At 45.2% G+C, this 26,394-nt stretch overlaps 1 protein-coding gene across 1 annotated transcript in view; it reads right to left on the bottom strand.

The window, feature by feature from the left end:
* Positions 1–9,027, bottom strand: part of tecta (tectorin alpha) — a 63,574-nt gene extending 54,547 nt beyond the window's left edge. The window contains exons 1-5 of the mRNA XM_070894624.1: positions 8,972–9,027; positions 8,753–8,892; positions 8,183–8,470; positions 7,462–7,599; positions 947–1,112 (exon numbers count right to left, since the gene is read on the bottom strand). Of these exons, the coding sequence (XP_070750725.1) occupies positions 947–1,112; positions 7,462–7,599; positions 8,183–8,470; positions 8,753–8,892; positions 8,972–9,026 (787 nt within the window). The 5' untranslated portion in view covers position 9,027. The remainder of the gene's footprint in view (positions 1–946; positions 1,113–7,461; positions 7,600–8,182; positions 8,471–8,752; positions 8,893–8,971) is intronic.
* Between the last annotated feature and the right edge of the window lie 17,367 nt (positions 9,028–26,394).

Raw genomic sequence — 26,394 nt, forward strand, 5'->3', positions numbered from 1 at the left:
CCAGTCACGCTCTCCCCCGGTCACTCTCTCCCAGTCACGCTCTCCCCCGGTCACTCTCTCCCAGTCACTCTCTCCCCGGTCACTCTCTCCCCAGTCACTCTCTTCAGGTCACTCTCTCCCGGTCACTCTCTCCCGGTCACTCTCTCCCGGTCACTCTCTCCCCTGGTCACTCTCTCCCCCAGTCACTCTCTCCCCCAGTCACTCTCTCCCCCAGTCACTCTCTCCCCCAGTCACTCTCTCCCCCAGTCACTCTCTCCCCCAGTCACTCTCTCCCCCAGTCACTCTCTCCCCCAGTCACTCTCTCCCCCAGTCACTCTCTCCCCCAGTCACTCTCTCCCCCAGTCACTCTCTCCCCCGATCACTCTCTCCCCCAGTCACTCTCTCCCCAGTCACTCTCTCCCCTGGTCACTCTCTCTCCCCCGGTCACTCTCTCCCCAGTCACTCTCTCCTCCGGTCACTCTCTCCCCCGATCACTCTCTCCCCTAGTCACTCTCTCCCCCGATCACTCTCTCCCCCAGTCACTCTCTCCCCGGTCACTCTCTCCCCCAGTCACTCTCTCCCCCAGTCACTCTCTCCCCCAGTCACTCTCTCCCCGGTCACTCTCTCCCCTGTCACTCTCTCCCCCGGTCACTCTCTCTCCCCCGGTCACTCTCTCCCCCGGTCACTCTCTCCCCCGGTCACTCTCTCCCCCGGTCACTCTCTCACCCAGTCACTCTCTCCCCCGATCACTCTCTCCCCCAGTCACTTTCTCCCCGGTCACTCTCTCCCCTGGTCACTCTCTCTCCCCCAGTCACTCTCTCCCCAGTCACTCTCCCCCAGTCACTCTCTCCTCCAGTCACTCTCTCCCCCAGTCACTCTCTCCCCCAGTCACTCTCTCCCCAGTCACTCTCTCCCCAGTCACTCCCATCCTGGTCTCCGGCACTGGATTAGGAAGCTCCATACTCACCGTTCAGACTGCAGCCACTCGATGGGTCAATGGTTTCTCCGTCTATTTTAAAGACCCAGCGGCCGGGGAAGTTGACATTACTGGTCTGTTCGATCTTCATCATCTCAGAGGTTCGAGAAGTGGGCAGGCTGAAAAAATGACTGACATCGCCACCATTGAACCCGGCCTGTACATTGCCAGAGGGGGGACAAGAGTCGTTAATAACACAGACATGAGCAACGTGTCATGAGGCTGTCATTTAATCAAGGGTTTAAGATGTAAGCAAAGAGCAAGTGTTTGAAAGACATGGCCTAACCTGTTTTATATCATCTTGAATTTGATTCTTAACACAGGAGATGTCAAGATTTAATATTTACATGGTTCACAAATTATCCCAACACTTTGCTAACCTGCTTTTGTTTAGGTTCAGTCCAGTAACAATCGTTTCAAGAAAACGACTCTGTTCTCGTAAATCAGAATATAGAACAAGTGTTTCCTTTAACTGTTCTGGAATCCTCGCATCACACAGTGCATTCGGTCATTCGGGCCATTGTGCCATTAATCCCCCGCCCTTCCCCACCCGCTCTTTCCCCACAGCCTTGTATTTTTCCCCTTCAAGTATTTAACCAATTCTCTTTTTAAAGTTACGATTGAATCTGCTCCCACCGCCCCTTCAGTGCATTACAGATCACAGCTCGCTGTGTAAAACATGTTTTCTCTGGTTCTTTTGCCAATTACCTTAAATCTGTCTCCTCTGGTTACCGACCCGGCTGCCACTGGAAATAGTTTTCCCTTAGTTACTCCATGATTTTGAACACCTCTATCAAATTTCCTCTTAACCTTCTCTGCCCTAAGGAGAACAACCCCAGCTTCTCCAGTCTCTCCACATAACTGAAGTCCCGCACCCCTGAAACGATTCTAATAAATCTCCTCTGCACCCTTTCCAAGGCCTTGACATCCTTCCTAAAGTGTGGTGCCCAGATCTGGCCACAATACTCCAGCTGAGCTCTAACCCGTGATTTATAAAGGTTCAGCATAACTTCTTTACTTTTGTACTCTATTCCTCTATTTATAGGGATTCTGGGGAGGTCCCAGCAGATTGGAAAATTGCAAATGTGACGCCCCTATTTAAAAAAGGAAGCAGACAAAAAGGAGGAAACTATAGACCAGTTAGCCTAACATCTGTGGTTGGGAAAATGTTGGAGTCCATTATTAAAGAATCTGTAGCAGGACATTTGGAAAAGCAAAATTCAGTCAGGCAGAGTCAGCATGAATTTAAGAAGGGGAAGTCATGTTTGATAAATTTGCTGGAATTCTTTCAGGATGTAATGAACAGGGTGGATAAAGGGGAACCAGTGGATGTGGTGTATTTGGATTTCCAGAAGGCATTTGACAAGATGTCACATAAAAGGTTACTGCACAAGATAAAAGTTCACGGGGTTGGGGGTAATATATTAGCATGGATAGAGGATTGGCTAACTAACAGAAAACAGAAAGTCAGCATGGTTCATTCTCTGGTTGGCATTCAGTAACTAGTGGGGTGTCACAGGGATCAGTGTTGGGACCCCAACTATTTACAATCTACATTAACGACTTGGAAGAAGGGACCGAGTGTAACGTAGCCAAGTTTGCTGATGATACAAAGATGGGAGGAAAAGCAATATGTGAGGAGGACACACAAAATCTGCAAAAGGACATAAGAACATAAGAACATAAGAATTAGGAACAGGAGTAGGCCATCTAGCCCCTCGAGCCTGCTCCGCCATTCAACAAGATCATGGCTGATCTGGCCGTGGACTCAGCTCCAATTACCCGCCCGCTCCCCATAACCCTTAATTCCCTTATTGGTTAAAAATCTATCTATCTGTGACTTGAATACATTCAATGAGCTAACCTCAACTGCTTCCTTGAGCAGAGAATTCCACAGATTCACAACCCTCTGGGAGAAGAAATTCCCTCTCAACTCAGTTTTAAATTGGCTCCCCTGTATTTTGAGGCTGTGCCCCCTAGTTCTAGTCTCCCCGACCAGTGGAAGCAACCTCTCTGCCTCTATCTTGTCTATCCCTTTCATTATTTTAAATGTTTCTATAAGATCACCCCTCATCCTTCTGAACTCCAACGAGTAAAGACCCAATCTACTCAATCTTTCATCATAAGGTAACCCCCTCATCTCCGGAATCAGCCTAGTGAATCGTCTCTGTACCCCTTCCAAAGCTAGTATATCCTTCCTTAAGTAAGGTGACCAAAACTGCACGCAGGTGCGGCCTCACCAATACCCTATAAAGTTGCAGAAGGACCTCCCTGCTTTTGTACTCCATCTCTCTCGCAATGAAGGCCAACATTCCATTCGCCTTCCTGATTACCTGCTGCACCTGCAAACTAACTTTTTGGGATTCGTGCACAAGGACAGCCAGGTCCCTCTGCACTGCAGCATGTTGTAATTTCCCCCTATTCAAATAATATTCCCTTTTACTGTTTTTTTTCCCCCAAGGTGAATGACCTCACACTTTCTGACATTGTATTCCATCTGCCAAACCTTAGCCCATTCGCTTAACCTATCTAAATCTCTTTGCAGCCTCTCTGTGTCCTCTACACAACCCGCTTTCCCACTAATCTTTGTGTCATCTGCAAATTTTGTTACACTACATTCTGTCCCCTCTTCCACGTCATCTATGTATATTGTAAACAGTTGTGGTCCCAGCACCAATCCCTGTGGCACACCACTAACCACCGATTTCCAACCTGAAAAGGACCCATTTACCCCGACTCTCTGCTTTCTGTTAGCCAGCCAATTCTCTATCCATGCTAATACATTTCCTCTGAATCTGCGTACCTTTATCTTCTGCAGTAACCTTTTGTGTGGCACCTTATCGAATGCCTTTTGAAAATCTAAATACACCACATCCATCGGTACATCTCTATTCACCATGCTCGTTATATCCTCAAAGAATTCCAGTAAATTGGTTAAACATGATTTCCCCTTCATGAATCCATGCTGCGTCTGCTTGATTGCACTATTCCTATCTAGATGTCCCGCTATTTCTTTCTTAATGATAGCTTCAAGCATTTTCCCCACTACACATGTTAAACTAACCGGCCTATGGTTACCTGCCTTTTGTCTGCCCCCTTTTTTAAACAGAGGCGTTACATTAGCTGCTTTCCAATCCGCTGGTACCTCCCCAGAGTCCAGAGAATTTTGGTAGATTATAACGAATGCATCTGCTATAACTTCCGCCATCTCTTTTAATACCCTGGGATGCATTTCATCAGGACCAGGGGACTTGTCTACCTTGAGTTCCATTAGCCTGTCCAGCACTACCCCGCTAGTGATAGTGATTGTCTCAAGGTCCTCCCTTCCCACATTCCTGTGACCAGCAATTTCTGGCATGGTTTTTGTGTCTTCCACTGTGAAGACCGAAGCAAAATAATTGTTTAAGGTCTCAGCCATTTCCACATTTCCCATTATTAAATCCCCCTTCTCATCTTCTAAGGGACCAACATTTACTTTAGTCACTCTTCTCCGTTTTATATATCTGTAAAAGCTTTTATTATCCGTTTTTATGTTTTGCGCAAGTTTACCTTCGTAATTTATCTTTCCTTTCTTTATTGCTTTCTTAGTCATTCATTGATGTTGTTTAAAATTTTCCCAATCTTCTATTTTCCCACTAACCTTGGCCACCTTATAAGCATTGGTTTTTAATTTGATACGCTCCTTTATTTCCTTGGTTATCCACGGCTGGTTATCCCTTCTCTTACCGCCCTTCTTTTTCACTGGAATATATTTTTGTTGCGCACTATGAAAGAGCTCCTTAAAAGTCCTCCACTGTTCCTCAATTGTGCCACCGTTTAGTCTGTGTTCCCAGTCTACTTTAGCCAACTCTGCCCTCATCCCACTGTAGTCCCCTTTGTTTAAGCATAGTACGCTCGTTTGAGACACTACTTCCTCACCCTCAATCTGTATTACAAATTCAACCATACTGTGATCACTCATTCCGAGAGGATCTTTTACTAGGAGATTGTTTATTATTCCTGTCTCATTACAGAGGACTAGATCTAAGATAGCTTGCTCCCTTGTAGGTTCTGTAACATACTGTTCTAAGAAACAATCCCGTATGCATTCTATTAATTCCTCCTCAAGGCTACCCCGTGCGATTTGATTTGACCAATCGATATAAAATCCCCCATGATTACAGCCGTTCCTTTTTCACATGCCTCCATTATTCCCTTGATTATTGCCCGCCCCACCGTGAAGTTATTATTTGGGGGCCGATAAACTACGCCCACCAGTAACTTTTTCCCCTTACTATCTCTAATCTCCACCCACAATGATTCAACATTTTGTTCATTAGAGCCAATATCGTCTCTCACAACTGCCCTGATATCATCCTTTATTAACAGAGCTACCCCACCTCCTTTCCCTTCTTGTCTATCTTTCCGAATCGTCAGATACCCCTGTATGTTTAATTCCCAATCTTGGCCACCCTGCAACCACGTTTCTGTAATGGCCACCAAATCATACCCATTTGTAATAATTTGTGCCGTCAACTCATTTACTTTATTTCGAATGCTGCGTGCGTTTTAGGTAGAGTGTTTTAATCCTAGTTTTTAAACTATGATTTTTAGTTTTGACCCCTCCTGCAGCCCCTTTATATTCAGCGGCCCTTTTTGTTTTTTGCCTTGGGTTTCTCTGCCCTCCACTTTTACTCATCTCCTTTCTGTCTTTTGCTTTTGTCTCCTTTTTGTTTCCCTCTGTCTCCCTGCATTGGTTCCCATCCCCCTGCCATATTAGTTTAACTCCTCCCCAACAGCACTAACAAACACTCCCCCAAGGACATTGGTTCTGGTCCTGCCTAGGTGCAGACCATCCGGTTTGTACTGGTCCCACCTCCCCCAGAACCGGTTCCAATGCCCCAGGAATTTGAATCCCTCCCTGCTGCACCACTGCTCAAGCCACGTATTCATCTGAGCTATCCTGCGATTCCTACTCTGACTAGCACGTGGCACTGATAACAATCCTGAGATTACTACATAGACAGACTAAGTTGAGGTCATGCACTTTGGCAGAAAAATCAAAGAGCAAGTTATTATTTAAATGGAGAGAGATTGCAAAGTGCTGCAGTACAGTGGGACCTGGGGGTACTTGTGCATGAAACACAAAAGGTTAGTATGCAGGTACAGCAAATGATCAGGAAGGCCAATGGAATCTTGGCCTTTATCGCAAAGGGGATGGAGTATAAAAGCAGGGAAGTCTTGCTACAGCTATACAGGGTATTGGTGAGGCTACACCTGGAATACTGCGTGCAGTTTTGGTTTCCATATTTACGAAAGAATATACTTGCTTTGGAGGCAGTTCAGAGAAGGTTCACTAGGTTGAGTCTGGAGATGAGGGGGTTGACTTAAGAGGAAAGGTTGAGGAGGTTGGGCCTCTACTCATTGGAATTCAGAAGAATGAGAGGTGATCTTATCAAAACGTATAAGATTATGAGGGGGCTTGACAAGGTGGATGCAGAGAGGATGTTTGCACTGACGGGGGAGACTAGAACTAGGGGGCATAATCTTAGAATAAGGGGCCGTCCATTTAAAACTGAGATGAGGAGGTATTTCTACTCTCAGAGGGTTGTAAATCTGTGGAATTCGCTGCCTCAGAGAGCTGTGGAAGCTGAGACATTGAATAAATTTAAGACAGAGATAGACAGCTTCTTAAACGATAAGGGAATAAGGGGTTATGGGGAGCGGGCAGGGAAGTGGACCTGAGTCCATGATCAGATTAGCCATGATCGTATTAAATGGCGGAGCAGGCTCGAGGGGCTGTATGGCCTACTCCTGCTCCTATTTCTTATGTTCTTCTGTTTTTATAAAGCCCAGGATGTTTAAAAACCAAACAGCCTTCTCAAATTATCCTGCCATCTTCAAAGATTTGTGTACATACATCCACAGGTCTCCACGTTCCTGCACTCCCTTTAAAATTGTACCATTTAGTTTATATTGCCTTTTCTCATATTCCTACCAAAATATATCAGTTCACACTTCTCTGCATTAAATGTCATGTGCTACGTGTTATTTTCGCAGTCTATGTCCTCCTGAAATCTATTACTATCCTTCTCAGTGTTTACTATATTTCTGAGTTTCGTATCATCTGCAAACATGGAAATGGTGCCCTGTATACCCAAGTCCCTGCCATTAATATCTATCAAAGAGCAGTGTTCCTAATACGGACGTCTGGGGAACACCCCTGTGTAATTCCCTCCAGTCTGAGAAACAAGCCTTTACCACTATTCTCTGCCCCTGAGCCAATTCCGTATTCACGCTGCCCTTTAATCCCATGGGCTTCAATTTTGCTTAAGCCTATTATGTGGTACTTTGTCAAACACCTTTTGAAAGTCCATAAACATACCATCGCCCGCACTAACCTCAACCCTCTCCGTCACATTGGTGTTACCAGGTAGGTGTTGTACGTTACCTATCTCAGTTTTAGTTACATTGGTTAGACGCCTGTGACTTTTCCCGCCACGGACCCGGGGAGTTGGGGGTCTAACCTGTGCTGCTGAGCCTCCAACGCCGGTGAGCGGGTCTCCTCCACTTGCAGTCCCGGTTGTCCAGTAAATATCAGCGTAATTAAACATTGCAAAGGAGCTTCTTTCATCCGTGATCAGCACACACTGAAAGGTGTTCATCTGTGAACCGCGGATCACAGGGTCAGAGACAAGAGACAGGGTCACTCCTCCAGTCTGAGCAAAAGGCTGATTATAAGTTACTGCTCAGCAATTTTCAACATTACATAACTTTATACAGATTGTAGCCAATAATTGGCTAAACGGATGTTTTAATCCACAGCGAACAGAATTTGCCGATGAAACCGGTCAGTTTGGCAAGCCACGTGATTACCGGCGGGATGTGGTTTAACGTCATTTACCACATGGGATATAAATCGGTGTCAAAATAAGGATTAGTCAATAAATAGCCTCGAAAGGGGACCCCGCTCATCACTGAGCAGGAAGGAGAGCTGCTGTTTGTATAGTAGTTTAGTCAGAAAGATCACTTCAACCCGTGTGTATTACACTGCCCGATATAACCGGAGCACACCTCGCCGCCCAAAGGGTTACCCCCTCCACCCACAAAGTTACTCTCCACTCATAAAGTTACCCCCTCTACCCACAAAGTTACCCCCGCCACCCGAAGGATGAACTTTCCTACCCCTCTATGTAAAAAGTATTAGCCTCTCATCCATTGCACCACAAAATCACGGGTTCCGATTACCGGTGTTGTCGAACTGCCTCCATAGAAGGTGACTTTGTACCAGGTGGCGATGAATACCCAGGTGGCTGAGAAGGAAGTCTGGTCCTTGAAGCTCTTCCTGATATCCTTAGTGGCCCTTTGCAGGATGCTGGCTTGAGTGCTCTCTCTGTAATATACATTCCCTTTGATCCCATTATGGACATCAGCCCAGAAAGGAGCAATGAATGAGCGACCATCAGACAGAGGGAAAGCTTCAGGGGTGAACTGGCTGACTTGTACATTGAAGGAAATCACTCCATTGTTATTCACCTGGCAGATAGGAGACAATATTCATTAAATATAGCCCATTCAAACAGTAACTGCATCGATAGGGCAATCACCCAAACATCACCGCCCTATAAGCAGCTGAGCTTTGTTCTGGTCAACTATACTCATTTTCAAAGTTCAATGTAATGAAATTATTAATATAATTCCAAGATGTAGTTTGTAAAAATTGAAACCACACAAAATGTTTTAAAAATATGGAAGAGGCGCATCCCGTTGTGTCGCAGCATTAAATAACATAAATCGGTTCACCCCAAGTGTACTCACATACAGAGACCGCTGCCCCATTGCGAAAAATGGGAAAGTAATTGATAGAGAAATTTCAGGGGATCCCCCGTCATCCACCTTCGGGGTTTCGCTGTCCATGTTCCTGGTTCCAAACGGATACAGTAACTCTAAGCACAGCACTGAAAGAGAGATAGAGGTTGGTGGAAAGGGAGAACATCAGTGCTGAAATCACCCTGTAACTTCCCCCAAATCACTGACCTCCGTTGCAGGCCAGAGTGATGTAAATCCACACAGCCTGAGAGCTGGCAATCATCATCCTGAAACAGAAAAAAAAAGATTATGGCTTCATTTGTTATCAAAATAATATTTATTTTATAAACCTTTCACTGCAATTACTTTTTGCAGCAAGCTCTGTTGTGTCCTCCCCTCCACTCCCCTCCTCTCCTCTCCCCACACCTCCCCTCCCCCTCCTCTCCCCTTTCCCCTCCACATCCCCTCTCCCTTCCCCTCCCCCTCCCGTCCTTGTCCCCTCCCCCCTCTCTCCTCCTCTTCCACCCACTCCCCAACCCTCCCCTTCCCTCCCCCTCCCTTCCCCCTCTCCTCTCTCCTACTCCTTTGACACCCCCTCCCCACCCCCTCCTCTCCACTTCCCCTCTCCCCTCCCTTCCCCTCTCCCCTCCCTTCTTCTCTCCTCCTCCTCCCTTCCCCCGCCCTCTCCTCTCTCCTCCCCCTTCCACCCCCTCCCCACCCCTCGCTCTCCCCCTCCTCTCCACTTCCCTCCTCCCCTTCCCCTCTCCCTTCCTCTCCCCCTTCCCCCTCCCCTCCCCTCCCCTTCCCCCCTCCGCTCCCTTTCCCATAGCCCTGCAAAATTTGCCCCTTCAAATTTCCTTGGAACGAAGGAGGCTGAGGGGAGATTTAATGGAGGTGAATAAAATTATGAGAGGCCTAGATAGAGTGGATGGGTACAACCTTAGCAGAGAGGTCAATAACCGGGGGCATAGATTTTAAGTCATTGGTATAAGGATTAGAGGGGAGTTGAGGAGAATGTTTTTCACCCATAGGGTGGGGGGGTCTGGAACGCTTTGCCTTGAAAGGGTGGTAGAGGCAGAAACCCTCATCACATTTAAAAAGTACTCGGATATGCACTCGCAGTGCTATAATCTGCAAGAAAGTGGTTTAGGCTGGATAGCTATTTTTCGGCCAGCACAGTAAATTTCTATGATTTTATGAAGTATTTATCCAATTCCCTTTTGAAAGTTATTATTGACTTTGCTCCCACCATGCTTTCAGGCAGCACGTTCCTGATCACAACAACTCGCTGTGTAAATGTTCTTTTTCTTGATAGTGCCTCTGGTTCTTTTGCCAATCACCTTAAATCTGTGCCCTCTGGTTGCCAACCTTCCTGCCACTGGAAACAGTTTCTCCTCATTAACACTATCAAAACCTTTACGGTTTTGAACATCTCAATCAAACTCTCCTTAACTTTCTCTGCTCTAAGGAGAACATTCACAGCTTCTCCAATCTCTTCACCCAATTGAAGACCCTCATCCCTGGTAGCATTCCAGTAAATGCCCTCTGCACCCTCTCCAAGGCCTTGCCATCGTTCCTGAAGTGTGGTTTGAACAATTGGACACAAGTGAGTGGGCAAACATTGGACAGATGGAGTATAATGTTGCAAAGTGTGAGGTCATGCACTTTGGCAGAAAAAATCAAAGAGCAAGTTATTATTTAAATGGAGAAAGATTGCAAAGTGCAGCAGTACAGCGGGACCTGGGGGTACTTGTGCATGAAACTCAAAAGGTTAGTATGCAGGTACAGCAAGTGATCAGGAAGGCCAATGGAATCTTGGTATTTATTGCAAAGGAGTATAAAAGCAGGGAAGTCTTGCTACAGTTTTATAGGGTATTGGTGAGGTCACACCTGGAATACTGCGTGCAGTTTTGGTTTCCGTATTTACAAAAGGATAAACTTGCTTTGGAGGCAGTTCAGAGAAGGTTCACTAGGTTAATTCCGGGGATGAGGCGGTTCACATGAGGAAAGGTTGAGTAGGTTGGGCCTCTACTCATTGGAATTCAGAAGAATGAGAGGTGATCTTATTGAAACGTACAAAATTATGAGGGGGCTGGACAAGGTGGATACAGAGAGGATGTTTCCACTGATGGGGGAGAATAGAACTAGAGGGCATGATCTTAGAATAAGGGGCCTCCCAATTAAAACAGAGATGAGGAGAAATTTCTTCTCTGAGGGTTGTAAATCTGTGGAATTCACTGCCTCGGAGAGCTGTGGAAGCTGGGGCATTGAATATAGTTAAGACAGAAATAGACAGTTTCTTAAACGATAAGGGGATAAGGGGTTATGGGGAGCGGGCAGGGAAGTGGAGTTGAGTCCATGATCAGATCAGCCATGATCATATTGAATGGCGGAGCAGGCTGAAGGGGCCATATGGCCTACTCCTGCTCCTATTTCTTATGTTCTTATGCTCCAGCTGAGGCCTAGCCAGTATTTTATAAAGGATTCACATAACTTCCTTGTTTTTGTACCCAATGGTCTATTTATAAAGCCAAGGATCCCGTGTGCCTTTTTAACAGCCTTCTCAACTTGGCCTACCACCTTCAAAGATTTGTGTACATACATCCCTAGGTGTCTCTGTTCCTGCACCCGCTTTAAAATTCTACCATTTACTTTATATTGCCTCTCATTCTATCTACTAAAATGAATCACTTGACACTTCTGTGCATTAAACGTAATCTGCCATGTGTGTGCCTAATATGTCCTTACTATACAGTACAAATGCACATGAGGCCCATACTAGAGAGAAGGTCACTCTGTGACCAGTAACCTTTATTCCAGCACTGAAGTGGAGAAGATGGGTGGAGCTTCCCCTTTTATACCTGAAAGTCCAGGTTAGGAGTGTCTCCCACAAGTTCACCACCTAGTGGTCAGTGTTCTCACAGTGTACAATTTAAGTCAGTTTATTCATGGGTTACAATGACAGTTGAATACTTGACACTGCCCGTGTCACCAGCCTGCCTATGTCCACTGCCCATGCCACCAGCCTACCTATGTCCACTGCCCATGTCACCAGCCTGCCTATGTCCACTGCCCGTGTCACCAGCCTGCCTAATACATGACACTGCCCGTGTCACCAGCCTGCCTATGTCCACTGCCCGTGTCACCAGCCTGCCTATGTCCACTGCCCATGTCACCAGCCTGCCTATGTCCACTGCCCGTGTCACCAGCCTGCCTAATACATGACACTGCCCGTGTCACCAGCCTGCCTATGTCCACTGCCCGTGTCACCAGCCTGCCTATGTCCACTGCCCGTGTCACCAGCCTGCCTAATACATGACAATGCCCATGTCACCAGTCTGCCTAATACATGACACTGCCCATGTCACCAGTCTGCCTAATACGTGACACTGCCCATGTCACCAGCCTGCCTATGTCCACTGCCCGTGTCACCAGCCTGCCTATGTCCACTGCCCATGTCACCAGCCTGCCTATGTCCACTGCCCGTGTCACCAGCCTGCCTATGTCCACTGCCCGTGTCACCAGCCTGCCTATGTCCACTGCCCATGTCACCAGCCTGCCTATGTCCACTGCCCGTGTCACCAGCCTGCCTAAAACATGACACTGCCCATGTCACCAGTCTACCTAATACATGACACTGCCCATGTCACCAGCCTGCCTATGTCCACTGCCCATGTCACCAGTCTGCCTAATACATGACACTGCCCATGTCACCAGCCTGCCTATGTCCACTGTCCGTGTCACCAGCCTGCCTATGTCCACTTTTACTACCCTCCTCATTGGTCACTACATTTCAGAATTTCGTGTCAAATGCCAACTTTGAAAGAAGATAGAGGAGAAAAATGCAAGAACAACAGGGTCGTAATAATTAATACAAAAACAAAATACTGCAGTTGCTGCAATCTGGATGACCCTTCGTCAGGACTCAGTGCTGATGAACAGTCACAGACCTGAAACGTTAACTCTGTCTCTCTCTCCACAGATGCTGCCTGACCTGCTGAGTATTTCCAGCATTTTCTGTTTTTATATTAGCGTGGTAATAATGGATGGTTTGAATTATCCAAAGACAGATTGTGATAAAGTAATGTGTCCACAATGTGTTCCAGATTCAATCTTTTTAGTAAAACAAAGAAGGAGGCAGCGCTGGATCTGGATCTAGGAATGAAGTGTGGCAAGTGATATAAGGATCAGAGAATCTCTAGGAAACAGTGACCATAACAGGTTTGATATTTTTAAAAATACTGGAAAGAAAACACATTGAGATAAGAAAGTGTGAATGTTCAAATGGGAGTTGATTGGGGTGCGGACTACTCATATTCCCACAGGAAGAAATTATAATGCAGTAAAAGCGAAAGTTTGTGGGATGAGTCGAGAAATAAAAATGTGAAAAACAGGCATGGACAAATCTAGAGCTCTTAATACAAAAGACAATCAGGCGGAATGTGCAAAATGCAAAGGGGAAGTGAATAAAATTGAGGTATGAAGAAAGACAGATGTAATATATACAGGGAAACGGTAAATCGTTTCTAAACAGATAAAGGGGAAGGGATTGGGGTGAATTAAGAGATAAAAAGGAAGTCCTTTGGAAGCTGAACTAACACTGGAGAGACTGGATGGTTACTTTGCTCCAGTTTCACTGAGGATGATGATAGCAGCAATACAAGAATTCAAGAGGAGCAGGTGGAAGAGTTAGATAAGGAAGTAATTCTGAGAAAATGCTAGAACTGGAAGGGGAAATAGCAGCATGTCCTTCTTGCTACATCATACAATGTTGAAGAAAGTCTAAGAGGGAATAGCAAAGGTTCTGACAAGCTTTCAAACATCCTTAGATATGGAAGTTGTGCCATGGGACTGGAGGACTGAAAACATGGGACTGGAGGACTGAAAACATGGGACTGGAGGGCTGAAAACATGGGACAGGAGGACTGAAAACATGGGACAGGAGGGTTGAAAACATGGGACAGGAGGGTTGAAAACATGGGACTGGAGGGTTAAAAACATGGGACAGGAGGGCTGAAAACATGGGACTGGAGGACTGAAAACATGGGACTGGAGGGCTGAAAACATGGGACTGGAGGACTGAAAACATGGGACAGGAGGGCTGAAAACATGGGACTGGAGGGCTGAAAACATGGGACTGGAGGACTGAAAACATGGGACAGGAGGACTGAAAACATGGGAACTCTGTGCTAAAAGGAAGAAAACAATAAGACAAAGAGCAATGGAGCTGTCAGCCTAACATCAGCGGTGGGGTAGCTTCAAGAGGCCATAATACAGGATAAAATTAATACTCGTCTAGAAAGACATGGGCTAATTAGAGCAGCCAGCGTTAATTTGTGAGGTGATATATTTTGGGATGAATAATAAGGAAAGGACATATACAATGCTAAAACCTTTAAAGGAGTAATGATGTTTAAGGGTTCAGCTGTAGAGATCTTTAAAGGTGGGAGGAGAAATTGATCAGCTGTACAACAAAAGCAAATCGAATCCTATTTTGTAAACCGAGAGAGATTAATAAACATGCGGAGCCTATTCAACCCACTGGAAAGAAAGACTTGCATTACCAAAGCGCCTTTCATGACCACCGGACGTCTCAAAGCACTTTTCAGCCAATGAAGTACTTTTGAAGTGTAGTCACTGTTGTAATGTAGGAAAAGGGATAGAATAATATGAGACAAGAAATTAGAGGCTTTCGTTCTGAGGCGAGATTAGAGCAAAGGGGTCTTAGCATTACAACAGAGCAGGCAAGGAGGAGCTCATATAGGGGTGCTCAAATTATGAGGGGTTTTGATGAAGTAAATTGGGAACAGTTATTTCTCCTGGATGGTGAATTGGTAACTAGTGGGGATCAATTTAAGAAGGGCGGTTGCTTCTAAGATGTTTTTAACTAGAGGGTTATTAGGAAAAGATGGCCAATCAAAGAGAAGTGAATAAATATTTGAAACAGAAAAAAGTAACAGGCTTTGGGGAAAGAGCAGTAATAGGAGCAAATGGATCGTTCTTTCTGAGAACTGATACAAGTATGTTGGGTCATACTGGCTCTAACTCATTTGACATGTTTTTCTAACCGTAATAATATGTGATTTGTATTTAGATAAAATAAATCAAGAGTAAGAATTATTGTCACGAGTAGAAATTTGTATCAACTAGCAGTTAAATGTGAGTTGAGAATTATGTGGACAAGTAAACAAAATAATTCTTAAATTCTTTCAAAGCTTTCCCAGGAGGAATACTTTCACCAATTTTAACTGAAATATTCTACCATGATTTAATATAGCTGGACAATAATGCTGTCCAGAAGATTATATCCAGTAACTTCCCAATTCAATCAGAAATATCTCTGAATTTCCTGATCTTGAGATCTGGTACTGTCTCTAATCAGTTCAATGAGAGACACAACATCCAATGATTAAACCAACGCAAAAGATATTCTGGGTTAGTAACCTGCTCACAAATTTGTGAACTTCCAAATTGATTGGCTCAACCTCCAGCACGCGGGATTGATTATTGCAGCATCACTACAGCTCCTACCCAACATTAAAAACTTACCTACAATTCACAGACACGTACATTGGGACACAGACAAAGTGTGGAAACATAGAAACATAGAAAATAGGTGCAGGAGTAGGCCATTCGGCCCTTTGAGTGCAACATCTAATGAGAGTCAAAAAGGGGACATATCACCAGACTTTGCATACTCCAGTCATCATCATCATCATAGGCAGTCCCTCGTATCAAGGATGACTTGCTTCACGCCAAAATAGGGATGAGTTCACAGGTCTTTCATTGAAGGACCTAATATTCCAGATCCTGAGCTACATCCCGAAGGGTGGAAGATGCCTGTGCGTGGATTTTTTTTAACGTGGGGTGGCCGTTGCACACCAGCCACCACACGGGTTTGACAGAGCTAGGTCTTGGTCCAGTGGCAAGGGTTACCCAAGACGACTGGAGACCTGCTCTGCTGCACGGACCTAATGCGTACAAATATCGTAGTGTGGGCTGGTCCGTGCTGCCCCTGGGACCCTGGCCCCGAACTCGCGCCTCTCCTGGGCCCTGATCACGTCCCTCCACAATCTCTCACTGCTCCTTCACCCTGACCTCGCCATCCCTACTGTATCTGCCCACGCTCCAATCACCGACCTGTATTATACTGATTTCACTGGCTTACTCGCTGCTTCTTCCATTGAAAATGTGTCTCTTCTGGTTTCTTCTCTCGGTCCCAATATTCTTGGATTCTTGTTAGGGTGAAGCAGCGAGGCATACTCCAGTACTGGGAGTGTGAATACAGGGGACATATCACCAGCTGCTCCATGCTCCAGTACTGGGAGTGTGAATACAGGGGACATATCACCAGCTGCTCCATGCTTAATTGTTGGGGAGCTGTCTGCTTCAGGGTTCTTCCTATAGAACGAAACATACAAGTAGGTTTGTGTGCCAGTTCCAGTTGTATATAAAGTTCATGAGGCCCACCACCTCTCCCAGATATTCCTTAACTTCATTTGGGTTGCACAGGTGTTACTCACATTTCCAACTTTAAAGTACAATCATTCTTTGTCGAGGTCTTCATACTTTTAAGGCCAAATGATCAATGTATTGTTAGGGCACAAAGACTGTATCATTCTACTTCAAAGGGATACATTGCCAATCTCACTCCACTGACTGGAGTATATCAATCATCTCACTCGAGTTCAATGGGATATACTCCATATTTCACTCCGATTCAGCAGGATACTTTTCTCATTTAATTCCGGTTCAGTGGAATATCAACTGTCTCACTGCAGTAAATGGGTTACACTAACCATCTCACTCCAGATCACTGGTGTATGTGAACTCTCTCACTCCGGATCACTGGGATACATGGACTCTCTCACTCCAGATCACTGGGATACATGGACTTTCTCACTCCGGATCACTGGGATACATGGACTCTCACTCCGGATCACTGGGATACATGGACTCTCTCACTCCGGATCACTGGGATACACGGACTTTCTCACTCCGGATCACTGGGATACACGGACTCTCTCACTCCGGATCACTGGGATACACGGACTCTCTCACTCCGGATCACTGGGATACACGGACTCTCTCACTCCGGATCACTGGGATACACGGACTCTCTCACTCCGGATCACTGGGATACACGGACTCTCTCACTCCGGATCACTGGGATACATGGACTCTCTCACTCCGGATCACTGGGATACATGGACTCTCGCAGCTACTGAGCGTTGAACTCCGGCGACCCACACCAGAAAACTATTGATTGTTTCGGTGAGATTGGGAAATGCCTTTAACAGCCAAATGCGGTTTATACAAAATGTATAGTAATTTAAAGTATAATTATTAGAAACCGTGGAATCCGACAGGTCTCAGAACAGCTCGTCCTAACAGTTGAAAGGCGATTTAGTTCGATATCATATTAACCTGAAATGTCACGTTGAGTCTGTGCCCAATACAAGGACAGGCTTGCTGCTTATCTCGCGCATTTCACAATCTCAGGACGTCCCAAAGTATTTTACAGCCAACAGAATACTTGTTGAAGTCTAGTAACTATTGTAAAGTTGGAACTGATTTGAAGAAAGGTAGAAGTGGGAAGGAGACCTTACCTGTGCTTAATCTCAGCGCATGTCCTGCACCCGGGCTGCTCCGGTCCAGTGGCACGGGGTAGAACGGGAACAGGCAGAGTTTAAAATCGGACAGTTTCGCTAATTATTCCAGGTTGCGAAATGAGTGGGAGAAGCCAGCAGGCAAGAGGCTGAGAGGAAGACGATGAAAAGCTTATTTTCCTTTTGATTGCGAGCTGACGACACGCTGTTGGTGGCTTTGAGTTGGGGTTGTGTGAGGAGATGGCTAGTAACCCGAGCTCCAGTTCTTGATTCAGGAGAAAGCAGAGTTCCCGATCAAAATGTCAAATGGGGGAAATGAGAAATGTAAAAGCTGGGAGCCAAGAATAAGTCTCCTTCAGACAAAAGCCTCCACTTTTTCTCAACCGTGGCTCGAGTTTCATCATTTGCATTTCCCGCTGTCAGAAACTGGTCGCAGAAACTCCATCCTCATTGAAGAATTAGTGCAGGTGGATCGCGTCCCAGGGAGAGAAGATGCACACAGAGCAGTTTTATCTCAATCTCAAACCAAGGGAGTTGAGAGATACAATTTCCCAAACGGGGAAAGAGAATCTGTATTATTGTGCAGCACAAACTCACACAAACTCCTTTATAAACACACATTGTGAACCAGCTAAACTTCGGATCTGTGAAACTGCAGCAACCGAGAGTGCTCCAGACGATATTGGCACCGGTTGAATATGGGAAGGATCACCTTTTCCAGCAGGGTCACAGTCAGAAAAACAGCAGCTTTACTCGGAGAATAGTCCCCTAAATCCGCCCCTCATCTCCAACCCACCTCCTGCTCACTCGAATTTCCCCGATTCCATTCCTAGACTGAGATCGCTGTTTCAATCGGTGTTGCTGAAAGCTCTGATCTTGCTGGAAAAGGTATTTTATTTCGCTCTGTCTAGCTGGTGAAATTCCAGCTCTACCGGAGACATCGCTTCCCACTCCAGTCTTGCTACATTTCTGCTCCCGAAGCTTCTCTTTCTGTTCATTCTGATTCTGCTGTTTCTGTTAACTCCAATCATGCTGGCGAGACTGCTTTAGGGTTAGGGATAGAGTTAGGATTAGTGCTAGGGTTAGGGTTGGATTCAGAGTTAGCATTAGGGGTAGGGGTAGGGTTAGGGTTAAGGGTAGTGTTAGGGGTCAAGGTTAGGAGTAAAGTTAGGATTAGGGGTCAGGATTAGGGTTAGGGATAAGGTTAGGATTAGGGGCCAGGGTTAGGGTTAGGGGTAAGGTTAGGATTAGGGGTCAGGTTTAGGGTTCGGGTTAAGATTAGGATTAGGGGTCAGGATTAGGGTTTGGGGTCAGGATTAGGGTTTGGGGTCAGGTTAGGATTAGAGGATTAACTCATCCTTCCTGGGAGCTTGTTTCTGCTTCCATTGATCCTACCGGTATTGCTCATTTCTCTGCTAAATCCAATCCATTTGATAACAAGGTTGTTTCTGCTAACTCTAACTGTGCTTGAGTGGCTATCATTCCTGCCTGCATAAATTCTGAGGCTGCAGTCTTATCCTGTTCCCCAGGCCACTTTTCCTGATAACTCAAATGCTTCTTCGCCTAACTCTAATCCTTAATATATAACCTTAGCCCTGCTCGTAGTGCTGCTATTTTTGATAACTTAATTCTGTTCCTAGTAAACTGCTGTTCTTGGTAATTCCAATGCTATTGAAATGCAAATTATTGTTGTTGGTAAGACTATTGTTTCTATTGATGCTGTTATATCTGGGATCTCAAATCCTGTTGCTAAATTATCTGACAATGTTAACAGTTCTGTCTCCTCAGTACTTACTGTCCCCCTCTCCTTTAAATCTCAGTCATCACCCTCACCTCAGAAAAACAACCCTTGAACCCTCCGTTCTTGCAAACTACCGCCCCGTCTCTAACCTCCCTTTCCTCTCCAAAGTCCTTGAACATGTTGTTGCCTCTCAAATCCATGCCCACCTTTCCCTGAACTCCATATTTGAATCTCTCCAATCAGGTCTCCGCCCCTGCCACTGTACCGAAATGGCTCTTATCAAAGTCACAAATGACAGTCGATGTGACTGTGACAAAGGTACACTATCTCTCCTCGCCCTCCTCGACCTATCTGCAGCCTCTGACCTTCTCCAACGCCTCTCCAGCATCATCCAGTTGGGTGGGACTGCACTGGCCTAGTTCCTTTCCTGAATACCTCTATATAAATCTAAGTCTTTCTTTTTTTCCTTTTAATTGTAGCCAGAGAATTACCTGCAGTGGCTTCTCTTCCCGCTGTTGCACGTTACCTCTGGTGTCTCCCAAGGGTCTATCCGTGACCCCTCATATTTCTCATCGACAGGCTGCCCCTCGGCGACATCATCTGAAAACACAGCGTCAGTTTCCACACGTATACTGACGACACCCAGCTCGACCTCACCACCACTTCTCTCACTTCCCTCCACAGTCTCTAACTTGTCACACTTCTTGTCCGACATCCAGTACTGGATGAACAAAAATTTCCTCCAACTAAATATTGGGAAGACCGAAGCCATTGTCTTCAATCCCTGCCACCAACTCCATTCCTCTCCCTGGCAACTGTCTGAGGCTGAATCAGCCTGTCCGCAACCTTGGTGTCATATTTGACCCTGAAATGAGCTTCTGACCACATATCCGCAGCATCACTAAGACCATCTATTTCCATCTCTGTAACATTGGCCGACTCCATCCTTGCCTCAGCTCATCTGCTGCTGCAAACCTCGTCCATGCCTTTGTTACTTCCAGACTTGACTATTCCAACGGACTCTAGGCTGGTCTCCCATGTTCTACCCTGCGTAAACTTGAGATTCTCTTGGGCCGCAGCTATTTACAATTTATATTAATGACTTAGATGAAAGGACTGAGTGCAATATATCCAAGTTTGCTGATGATACAAAGCTAGGTGGGGAAGGAAGCTGTGAGGGGAACACAAAGTGTCTGTGAAGGGATATAGACAGGTTAAGTGAGTGGGCAGTAAGGTGACAGTTGGAATATAATGTGGGATAATGTGAGGTTATTCACTTTGGTAGGAAGAATAGAAAAACAGAATATTTTTTAAATGATGAGAAACCATTAAATGTCGGTATTCAGAGAGATTTAGGTGTCCTAGTACAAGAAACACAGAGAGTTAGCATGCAGGTACAGCAAGCAATTAGGAAGGCAAATGGCAGGTTGGCCTTTATCACTAAAGGGTGGGAGTACAAGAGTAAGGAAATCTTGCTACAATTGTACACGGCTCCTTATTTAAGGAAGGATATACTTGCTTTGGAGGCGGTGCAGCGAAGGTTTGCCAGATTGATCCCTGGGATGAGAGGGCTGCCCTATGAGGAGAGATTGAGTAGATTGGGCCGATACTCTCTGGAGTTTAGAAGAATGAGAGGTGATCTCATTGAAACATACAAGATTCTGAGGGGGATTGACAGGGTAGATACTGAGAGGCTGTTTTCCCCGGGCTGGAGAGTCTAGAACCAGGAGTCACAGTCTCAGGATAAGGAGCCAGCCTTTTAAGTCTGAGATGAGGAGGAATTTCTTCACTCAGACGGTTGTGAATCTTGGGAATCTCTGCATAAATGTGCTGTGAATGTTCAGTCGTAAAGTATATTCAAGGCTGAGATAATTGAGGGAAATGGGGATAGGGCAGGAAACTGGAGTCGAGATCAAAGATCAGCCATGACCTTATTGAATGGTGATATAGGCTCGAGGAACAGTTTGGCCTACTCCTGCTCCTAATTCTTATGTTCTTATGAGATCATCCCAACTCGCACCAAGTCCTGTTCACCCATCACTCCTGTGCTCATTGACCTCTATTGGCTCCCGGTAAAAAATTTTCATCCTTGTTTTCAAATCCCTCCATGGCCTCACCCCGCCCTATCTCTATAACCTCCACCAACTCTACAACCCTTTGAGATATCTGCGCTCCTCCCATTTTGGCCTCTTGCAGACCCTCGATTTTAATCGATCCACCATTGGTAGCTGTGTCTTGAGCTGCCTAGGCCCTAAGCTCTGGAATTCCCTCCCTAAACCTTTCTGCCTCTCTACCTCTCTTTCCTTCTTTAAGACGCTCCTTGAAACCTACCTCTTTGACTGAGATTTTGGTCATCGCCCTGATACCTCATGTGGATCGATGTCAAACTTTGTTTGATAATGCTCCTGTGAAGGGCCTTGGGATGTTTCAGCAGGTGAACGTCGCTATATACACACAAGTAAATTGACCATTTCTGCTACCAATAATCCCGCTGGTTAGAGGGGCAATGTTCGAATGTAAAGCGCTGTGCTGGTTGCTCACGTGACTGTGCACCAGGATCACGTAGTTTCTTCTCTCGCAGCTGTGATGGTTGGAGGCTCTTCATTGTACTTAGGGAATTCAGGATTTTCCAGATGAAATGCGTAGATAGCGGATGTCACAAAACCAATCTTCGTTGACTTTTACTTTCTGAACTTTGTGTTGTGTTTATTTTAAGTTATTTCTAAATCTATTTTTGACTTCTTGGGTTTAATTGTTTACTCTTCTGTTTTTGACTTTTTGTTTTGCATTTTCTAACTTTTTTTGTTTACTGTTTCTTCACATTGGAATATTTTAAAACTCTAAATTTAGACTCTTTAAAGTAGTACAATGGTCATTCCGCTGAGAGATTCCTGATCAGGGAACTTGAGGATCAGAAAGCTTTGAGGAGGAAATGATCAGAGGATGGTTCTTCTTTATTTTAAGTGGTTAGCACAGGTCTTCCGTTACCCAAATAGACCCTGCAAGAACTACAGGAGAATGTCAGAAAAGGTGAGATGTTTCATTAAGACGACTTCTCTCCTAGTTAGGATTGTACTCTTGGAAAATTGCATTTAATCTGCTTACTGCCATCCTATTGCAGATTCAAATTACACCATAGCAAGTCGTGAAAATGAATTTGTAAAATCTGGTAATTTGTAGGTTAGCAATGTAAAACTGGAAAGTGCCAGATTTTCATTAATAAAATCCATCTCACTGACGTCCTTCAAGGAATAGAAATTGCCATCCCTGCTTGTTTTGGCCTACACTCGACTCTAGTTCACACTTTCTGGTTGAGTCAGTGCTCTCGGAAGTAGCCTAGTGCATAGAATTTACAGCACAGAAACAAGCTGTTCGGCCCGAGTGGTGGTGTTTATGCTCCACACGAGTCTCCACCCACCCCACTTATCACACCGTATCAAGACAGACCCAAGTAACTATAAGCCCATCAGTTTAACATCGGTAATAGGAAAGATGCTTGAAAGAATCATAAGGGATGCAATATATGAATACTTTGATAGGGAGCGGCATATTAGGGACACCCAACAAAAGAGGGTCATGTCGCACAAATCTAATTGTATTTTTTGAAAAAGTTCATCATCATCATCATGAGAGGGAAGCCCAGTGGACATTGTCTACTTAGACTTCCAAAAAGATTTTGACAAGGCACCGTATAAGAGGCTGCTCTATAAGATTGGAGCCTCTAGTATTAGTGGAAATACTAATATTTCCACTAATTACCTGTCGGTCACATTTATTGTAGTAGTGCTGCCCCTCCTACATATGCCAGCGCAGCGCAAAAATCTCTTCTGCTCCAATAAGCTCAATTGTGTTAGACTGTGACCCCTGGTTCTGGACTTCCCCAACATCGGGAACATTCTTCCTGCATCTAACCTGTCCAATCCCGTCAGAATTTTATGTTTCTATGAGATCCTCTCTGATTTTTCTAAATTCCAGTGACTATAAGCCTAGTTGAACCAGTCTTTCTTCATATTTCAGTCCTGCCATCCCGGGAATCAGTCTGGTGAACCTTCGCTGCACTCCCTCAATAGCGAGCTGGATTCAGAACTGGTTGGCAGGACGCAAACAGTAGTTACAGATGGGCTTGGATCTGTTTGGAGCCCGTCACCAGTGGTGTCCCGCGGGGATCAATGTTGGGACCGTTGCTTTTTACTAATTTTATTAATGATCTGGATTCAGGTGATGGCAGCTCAATTTGCAAATTTGCCGATGATATTAAGATCTGTGCGAGTGCTAGTACTGTAGAAGAGGCTCGTCTGATTCAGGCAGATCTTAATGTGTTGGGAGATTGAGCCCAAGACTGGAAAATTACATATAACTTAGATAAATGCAGTGTTATGCATGTGGGCAGGGCAAATGCTCAACATTCATACACTCTCCAGGGAAAGGCATTAAAAATGGTGGAGATAGAAAGAGATTTGGGCATTCTAGTGCTAACATCCTTAAAAGTACATGAGCAATGCTGTGCAGCGATAGCTAGAGCAAATAGGGTGTTGGGGTGTATCCATAGGATAATTGAGTATAAGACGAGGCGTACTGTTGTGTCCTTGTACAAGACCTTAGTCAGGCAGCACTTGGAACACTGTGTCCAGTTTTGGTCTCCTCACATGGTGGGTGATATTGAGGCTCTGGAAAGGGTGCAGAAGAGGACTAATTCCAAGTCTAAAGCATCTTAGTTATCGAAATAGGCTAAAAGAGTTGGGACTCTACACCTTAAAGCAGCGTAGACTTAGCGGGGATATGATTGAGGTTTATAAGATAATGAAGGGAATAGACAGTGTTCCAGCTGACAGTTTATTTCAAATAAATAGGTTAGGCAGGACCAGGGGGCACAAATTTAAGTTGTATAAGGCTAGATCTAGGTTAGATGTCCCAGAGAATAGTAGACCTCTGGAACAAGCTGCTCTCTCGTGGTGGATGTAGACTCAATGAATTCCTTCAAGTGAAAGTTGGATTTGTTTCTGGCTGCGGCAGAGATTACCTCTTCCAGAAGGTAGGTACTGCAGGGAATCTAATGACCAGAGTGATTTCCTGGAATAGTTTCGATCGCCTAGATGGGCCGGAGAGGAAATTCCCAGGTTTTTTTCCCCCAAATTAGCCTGGGTTGTTTATCTGGTTTTTCCCTCTCCCAGGAGATCACAGGGTTTGGGGTGGGGTGGAGTGTATATGTTGTGATACACAAGGTATCGCCATTTTGTGGGACAGGCTCGCTGGGCTAGAGGGTCTTTACCTGTCCGTCATTGTTTGTATCCTTTTTCCCTCATGTACTTATCGAGCTTCTCATTAAATGCATCAATGCTATTCGCCTCATCCCACTCCTTGTGGTACAGTTCCACATTCTCACCATTCTCTGCATAAAGAAGTTTGTCCTGAATTCCTTATTGGATTTATCAATGACTAGCTTATATTTATAACCCGTAGTTTTGGACTCCGACAAGTGGAACCATCATCTCTACGTCTACCACAGTAAGTCACTCAGTTGCTATGGTAAGGGCAATTCTTGTTTGTATCTCAAATTCGGACAATTTATCCATTCATAGGAATCTTTCTCTGCTTTGACTCAGTGGGAAAAGAACTAATTAGTTAACATAGAAAATAGGTGCAGGAGTAGGCCATTCGGCCCTTCGAGCCTGCACCACCATTCAATATGATCATGGTTGATCATGCAACTTCAGTACCCCATTCCTGCTTTCTCTCCATACCCCTTGATCCCCTTAGCCGTAAGGGCCACATCTAACTCCCTTTTGAATATATCTAACAAACTGGCCTCAACAACATTCTGTCGTAGAGAATTCCACAGGTTCACAATTCGCTGAGTGAAGAGAACCTCATCTTGGTCCTAAATGGCTTACCCCTTATCCTTAGACTGTGACCCCTGGTTCTGGATTTCCCCAACATCGGGAACATTCTTCTTGCATCTAACCTGTCCAATCCCGTCAGAATTTTATGTTTCTATGAGATCCTCTCTGATTTTTCTAAATTTCAGTGACTATAAGCCTAGTCGAACCAGTCTTTCTTCATATTTCAGTCCTGCCATCCCGGGAATCAGTCTGGTGAACCTTCGCTGCACTCCCTCAATAGCAAGAATGTCCTTCCTCAGATTAGGAGACCAAAACTGTACACAATATTCAAGGTGTGGCCTCACCAAGGCCCTGTACAACTGGAGTAAGACCTCCCTGCTCCTATACTCAATTCCTCTTGCTATGAAGGCCAACAAGCCATTTGCCTTCTTCACCGCCTGCTATACCTGCATGCCACCTTTCAATGACTGATGTACCATGACATCCAGGTCTTGTTGCACCTCCCCTTTTCCTAATTTGTCACCATTCAGATAATATTCTGCCTTTCTGTTTTTGCCACCAAAGTGGATAACCCCACATTTATCTACATTAAACTGCATCTGCCATGCATTTGTTCACTCACCTAGCCTGTCCAAGTCACCCTGCAGCCTCTTAGCATCCTCCTCACAGCTCCTACTGCCATCCAGCTTAGTGGCATCTGCAAACTTGGAGATATTACATTCATTTCATTCATCTAAATCATTAATGTATATTGTAAATAGCTGGGGTCCCAGCACTGAACCTTGCAGTACCCCACTAGTCACTGCCAGTCATTCTGAAAAGGAACCGTTTATTCCTACTCTTTGCTTCCTGTCTGCCAACCAGTTCTTTATCCACGTCAATACATTACCCCAATACCATGTGCTTTAATTTTGCACACTAATCTCTTGTGTGGAACCTTGTCAAAAGCCCTTTGAAAGTCCAAATACACCACATCCACTGGTTCTCCCTTGTCCACTTTACTAGTTACATCCTCAAAAAATTCTAGATTTGTCAACATGATTTCCCTTTCATAAATCCATACTGACTTGGACCGATCCTGTCACTGCTTTCCAAAGGCGTTGCTATTACATCTTTAATAATTGATTCCAACATTTTCCTCACTACCGATGTCAGGCTACCCGGTCTATAATTACCCGTTTTCTCAAAAGGTGGGGTTACATTAGCTATCCTCCAATCCATAGGAACTGATCGAGAATCTATAGAATGTTGGAAAATGACCACCAATGCATCCACTATTTCTAGGGCCACTTCCTTAAGTACTCTGGGATGCAGACTATCAGGCCCTAAGGATTATTGGCCTTCAATCCCATCAATTTCCCTAACACAATTTCCTGACGAATAAGAATTTCCTTCAGTTCCCCCTTCTCCCGAGACCCTTGGTCCCCTAGTATTGCCAGAAGGTTATTTGTGTCTTCCTTA

This window comes from Pristiophorus japonicus, chromosome 11 (genome assembly GCF_044704955.1).
Source record: "Pristiophorus japonicus isolate sPriJap1 chromosome 11, sPriJap1.hap1, whole genome shotgun sequence".
NCBI lineage: Eukaryota > Metazoa > Chordata > Chondrichthyes > Pristiophoridae > Pristiophorus > Pristiophorus japonicus.